General features: G+C 46.4%; 1 protein-coding gene across 1 annotated transcript; it reads right to left on the minus strand.

The window, feature by feature from the left end:
* Positions 1 to 3,182: 3,182 nt before the first annotated feature.
* LOC135181593 (olfactory receptor 10AC1-like) lies at positions 3,183 to 4,151 on the minus strand. Its single transcript, XM_064154829.1, has one exon. It carries the CDS (start codon positions 4,149 to 4,151, stop codon positions 3,183 to 3,185), a length of 969 nt encoding a protein of 322 aa, XP_064010899.1.
* Between the last annotated feature and the right edge of the window lie 1,972 nt (positions 4,152 to 6,123).

Raw genomic sequence — 6,123 nt, forward strand, 5'->3', positions numbered from 1 at the left:
TTTGTTCCTACCATCTAGTGGGTTAAGCTGTTAAATTGCTTTAGTACCTGGCCTTTCTGTGAAAACCTTTCTATGAAAACCATAACATCTGTCTCAATGGAATTTTAATTCTAGTAGAGATGCTCACAACTTCTTCAGCTCGGTTGCAGAAAACCAGGATGATAATATTTTTAGCTCAAAATACACCAACAGTAGTCTCTATAGCAAATACATTCCCCTCTGTAGTATGCCATTCACTCATATTTTGTAGCTGCTCTTTCCCACTCTTGGATTAATGAAGCTGAAGTGTGGAAGTACCTCACCAAAGAAGTCATTAGCACTAATCACATGCAGTAAGCTGCCATACTGCCAGGCAGTTTGACACTGTGATGGTAAATTCCTTCTTGCAACACTGACAGCTGAGTGTCTGAGTTAATCTTTTCATTTCTGGGGGATTTAATAGAATCTTTAAAGCTTTTATGTCTGTTTTAAATCTGCAGGGTTCTTGTTGGTCCTCTTATTGAAAAATTAGTTGCCTCCACCATCTACACACAGTTAAGACTACCCTTATTCATTGTTGTTGGAGCTTAATCATGGTGTTGCAGTGTTACCATCCTGTTCAGAGAAGAAGTAGTGTGGTGGTTTGGGTGTTACTTGCCCCCCACCACTTTGGAAATCACCCAGACTAGACTCAGCCAGCTCTGGAAATTGAATGAAGCTTATATTTACAGCTTAGCACAATACACAAGCAGATATTTACAGTACATACAGTTATAGACAGAAATAGACAAGGTAAAAGGGAATACAGAAACACAACAGCCCTCCCAGAAACCTGAGTCCCCAGCAGGGGCTCCCAACTCTCCTTCCACCTTCTCCCACCCCTCTACCTTACCCCAGACGTTGCCTTGTGCCCCAAGGAAGAATGGAGGGTTGGCCAGGGGCGTTAGGAAGCAAGTGGATTAATCAGAGAGACATAGGGTTAGGTTAGATAGAGAATGCCTAGAGCCCAGGCAGTGTCCAAATGCCTTATCTGTGTTTATATTCTTGTTCTTATACATCTCAGAAAGCCTATGAGTGAAGTAGACATCACCATTGTTTCTCTTTCACAGCCTGTGATCTAGTTCTACTCACCAAAACATTCTAGCTAGCTTCAAACTAGCACAAATAGATAACAACCAATGTTCATCCTGAGTGCTTTCACTGTTGGCACTGAGAGAAGTGTGATGGTTTGGGTGTTACCTGCCCCTCCACACTTAAGTAAAATCACCCAGACTAGACTCAGCTGCTGGAAATTGAATAAAGCTTTATGCTTACAGCTTAGCACAATATACAAGCAGGTATTTACCATATCTACAGCTATATACAGACATATACAGGTTAAAAAGTAATACAGGAGCACAACAGCCCTCCCAGAAACCAGAGTCCAGGAGGGGCTCCCAACCACCCTTCCACCTTCTTTCCACTCCTTTACCTTATCCCAGACTTTGCCTTATGCTCAAGGTGAGTTTGGAGGGTCAGCTGGGGGGGTTAGGAAGCAGAAGGATTAGTTACACAGACAGCAGGTTAGAGAGAAGTTCATGCAGCTCCAAAGCCTAGAGAGAGACTCTGTTACCTATGTTTGTGTTCTTGTTCTTGTACATCTCAGCAAGCCTATGAGTGCAGTAGACATCACCATTGTTTCCTTTTCACAGCCTGTAATCTAATTCTCCTCACCAGAATATCCCAGCTAGGCTCAAACTAGCACAAGAAGATACTTGAAACAGACAGCTTGCTGTCTTGCATCAATCATGGTAGCTTACTGTCAACTCTATTTGCAGTTCAGCTTCCTGCTTGATTTTTGAAGCTTAACCTCTCAATAGAGATATTAGGAGACCTAATCTGCATCTGTGACTAGTCCAGAGGCCACAGCTGCTGAGCCATCTGGGCCTTCCCTCAGTTTTACCTACAGATCTGTAGAACCAGCTGGTGATAGATGTTCACACACCGGTTTGTGAAGCCAGGCTGCCTCAGCTGTTTGCTCTCAGGCAGGTGGAGCCGAGGGTACACACTGGGTCAGCACTGGCTTTCCCGTTCTCACTTTCTCCTGGGCTTGTCTACAAGCCAAAAAGAGAGCACAGCAAGATCTGTAGAGACAAGAGCCTTAGGTTAGGGATACAATGCTAGAATTATTGATAGAACCTTCACTCAGCTTTTTGATGTGGAGATGATTGCAAGGCAAAGAGAAACTGACTCTGAAACCAACCAGCTGGCAGAGAGCTTCACCTCATTCCTCCACTCCACATTGATCTCCTCATTATCTCTTGAACACCTTCCGGGAGGGGGCATTCATGACCTGCTGGGCAACCTGTTCCAGTGTCTCACCATCCTTGCTGTAAAGAGCTTCTTCCTAATCTCCAGTTTCTATCTGCCCTTCTCAAGCTTCCGTCCTTTCCCTCTCATCCTATCACTACAAGCCCCCATCAGAAGTCCCTTCCTGGCTTTCTTGTTGCTCTCTTCAGGTTCTGATGTTTCTCCAGAGCCTTCTGTTCTCCAGGCTGAACAGCCTCAGCTTTCCCAACTTGTCTCCATAGCAGAGGTTCTCCAGCCCTTTGATCATCTTTGTGGCCTCCTCTGGACCCTCTCCAGCAGTTCCATGTCTTTGTGTTGGGGATGCTGGCATGCAGCCTTCTGCTGGATTTGGAGAAGACCATGGCTTAATTTCAGTTTCTTTCTAGGAAATGGCTCTTTTCTAACCTTCCAGTAACCCCTTTAGAGATTTTATTTTGTGCTGGTAAAATTACCAATCTGAATTTTATCATTGTTTTTTAACCTCCCAGTTTCAAGTTTCTGTGTTCATCTGGAGAGGAAAATAACGAAACCAATACAGCAGCTTTAAATAATTTTCTGTCAATCTTCTGATTGTGCTGAGATGAGCAAAATATAGGCATGAATATGGATGGAATCCCAGAAGCTGGCCAAAGCTCTTCTTCCTCACAAGCCATTAAAGCATTTGCCTTTAGGTAAAGTGTTGTGCTGGGGATTTTTCTGGGGGGAGGGGAGGGTTGGTTATTGTTTTCTTAGCAAAGGTGATTCTTTGTCATCAATGTATGTTGCATTTTGTCTGGATATTTGCTGTGGTGAGGCCTGCAGACAATCTTTTCCAACAAGCATTCATTTGTGCTGCTGAAACATCCCAAGCCCACACATCAGAGCTCTGCCAGTACCTAGTGCAGCTGAGCTGTTTTCTTCCTGCTCAACATCTTCCTGAGGATCTCTCTCATTTCCTTGTTCCTCAGACCATAAATTAAGGGGTACAGTAACGGAGTGATGTTGGTGTAGACCAGAGACACCATCTTGTCTCGGGTGGGTGAGTAGCTGGACTTGGGGCGAATGTACATGAAGGTGGCACAGCCATAGTGCAGCAGGGTGATGAAGAGGTGTGAAGCGCAGGTGGAAAAGGCTTTGCCCCTTCTCACAGAGGAGGGGGCACGTAACAAAACAGCAGCGATGCAGCTGTAGGAGGTAAGGATTAGGAGGAAGGGGAGCAGCAGGAGGAGCACACAGGCAGCCAGCAAGGGCAGCTGAGGGCTGTAGCTCTGTGTGCAGGCCAGGTGCAGCAGAGCAGAGACGTCGCAGAAGTAATGGTTGATGCAAAGCGGCTGACAGAAGGGTAGGTGGAAAACAGCCACCGTCAGCCCCAGGGCCACGGCACAGCCCCCCAGACAGGATGCCACAGCCAGCCTGAGACACAGCCCCTCGCTCATCACAGCCCCGTAGTGGAGTGGCTGGCAGATGGCCACATAGCGGTCATAGGCCATGGCCAGCAGCAGGAGACACTCAGCCCCACCAAGTGCCACAAACAGGAGCATCTGTGCAGCGCAGCCTAGGAAAGAAATGGTGCTGCCACCCACCACTGCCAGGCTGAGAAGTGCCTTAGGGACAATGACTAAGGTATAGCAGAGCTCAATGGCAGAGAGCTGACAGAGGAAGAAGAGCATAGGAGGGCGTGAAGGCTCCATAACCACCGCCACGATGATCATCACATTCCCTGCCACCGTGGCCAAGTGGACAATGCAAAAGATAAGCAAAAGGAAGATCCGCAGACAGAGCAGCTCAGGGAAGCCGAGGAGGAGGAATTCCATGGTTACATCAGAGCTCTTATTGTCCCTCTCCATGCAGCCTTCACATGGCATCTACAGGGAGAAAAACAGGAGACAGCTGAATTTAACCTGGCAGTCATTTCCACAGGCCATAATGTTGGCAGTGCTGTAGAACTGGCAAGGCAGAGCTCTTGGTGTGGAGAGGAAGGTGATTTCATTTAAAGCCAGAACTGATTGCACTCAGTCACACTCAACATGGTCTCAAACCAATATTCTTGTAACCACCAAGCTTCTTGTGCCCAGTCACCCACCTAGGATTCTTTGCCATGATACTGATGACAAGGAAAATCAGCTTTTGGGTCTTCATCTCTTCTTCTTACCTGTTCTTTTGTTGACAACCAAGTGCAAGTTGCAAACTTGTATGTGGTACCCTTTAGGAGATGACACTGATCAGTCTCTCTGTCCTGATCTGCTTTTGAGAGCCATCACTGGGCTCTGCCCCATGTCCCAAGAAGCTGCAGATGAATGTGCTGGGTTCTTGATGATCATCAACACCTAGGTCTTGCAGGTATTCTGCTACTGCTCACTGTGGTGCTTCCACTCCCAGGCAGACCCATTTGGTCTCTATTCACATCAATACTGCAGTGCTCCACAGCTCTGCCAGGTGTGTATAAGGACAACCAGACAGTGACCTGGACCTTGTGCCCTACAAACTGACATCAACGAATGGGAATCTGAGGTGCTGACTGACTGGGTTCTCCTTTCCCCACAATGGATCCCCCTCAAAGTCCATATGGAAACTGGGTTTCAGATGAAAAGACTCACTGATTAGACATGAGGATTCTCAAATCAGAGCTGACGTTTTGGCTGCTTGCATCTTTATGCCTGGCTCATCCCTCTACGGCATCAGAGTTAAACTTCTGAGCTGAACCCCAGATGTGGCTGTGGCAGGTGCCCTGCAGAACGATTTTTACAACAAACCACAAAACTAGTGTCTTACAGAGGGTGAGATCTTACTTGTCATAGGAAGAATGCAAAGTGCCTAGGAATGTGGAGCGAGGCAAAGCTGCTCAGTCTGAGAGTCTGAGGTTCTGTTTCTTGCCTGGTCTGGAATCCCTCTGGCTGTGGTGTCCCTGGAGCCAAGGTTTTCTTTCAGCGTTTCATAACCATCCTCTCTTCTCTCCTGCAGGATCCAGTTCCTTATATATAACCTGACACAAAGGTCTCTTCTCCCCTGCTGCCTCTGCCCTCCCTGCAGCAGTGACAGGCAGTTCCATTCCTCCCAAGAAAAGGCAGTTTGCAGATTTTATGTAAATCAAGCACCAGGCTGTAACTGCACCTGCAGAGGAAGGCAGAGTCTAACACTCCTGGAGGGCTCTTTCTCCTTCTGCTGAAGCAGCTGGAAGGAGTTTGTTACTTCTCATACCTGTAATGACAAGGATGTAATTCACAAAAAAGCCTTTGCTACTCTTTTGAAATAATAATAAATCTGTAGGTCTTCAAGGAAGTTTAAACCAATTTTACACTTCAGGGCAAAGCAAAACAGGCACAGCAACTTTCGGCCCATCTGCAGAACACTGTGCCTGGAGTTGTCAGCATCATTTCTGACAGGCTGTGGTGCTCAGCAGTGGGTAGCAGTGACATTACTTAGGCTCCATTGATTTTTATTACCATTGTCACATTAATTCCTAGCCTGAAATCACTGAAGGCTTGTGTAAATAGAAAAGAGAGGCAAAGTCAGATTTTTGACCCCTGAAATGGAACTGCTTTCTGTTCACCCAGCTTAGTTGGAAAGTGTAAATACAGTGCCTGAAGTTTTTTCCCCAGGATCTAGTTTAGAAGAAATCCACCTTTCAAAATATTCTTCTGTAGTATTTTAGCTATAGATCATCATCTTTTGGGGACAAAACTACCCCATGCATCAGTCCAGTCTGGGAACTAACTGTGTTGGGAGCACAGAAAAGAACCTGGGCTTCCAATGGACAGCAAGATGAAAACGAGCTAGAAAGAGGCAATGAAGAGCAATTGCATATTGAGCTGCAGTAACAAGGATGTGGCTACTGGG

Source organism: Pogoniulus pusillus, chromosome 15, assembly GCF_015220805.1.
Source record: "Pogoniulus pusillus isolate bPogPus1 chromosome 15, bPogPus1.pri, whole genome shotgun sequence".
NCBI lineage: Eukaryota > Metazoa > Chordata > Aves > Piciformes > Lybiidae > Pogoniulus > Pogoniulus pusillus.

Excerpts from the sequence above, each read along its gene's own strand:
- LOC135181593 (XM_064154829.1), bottom strand. The coding sequence starts at position 4,151 with ATGCCATGTGAAGGCTGCATGGAGAGGGACAATAAGAGCTCTGATGTA.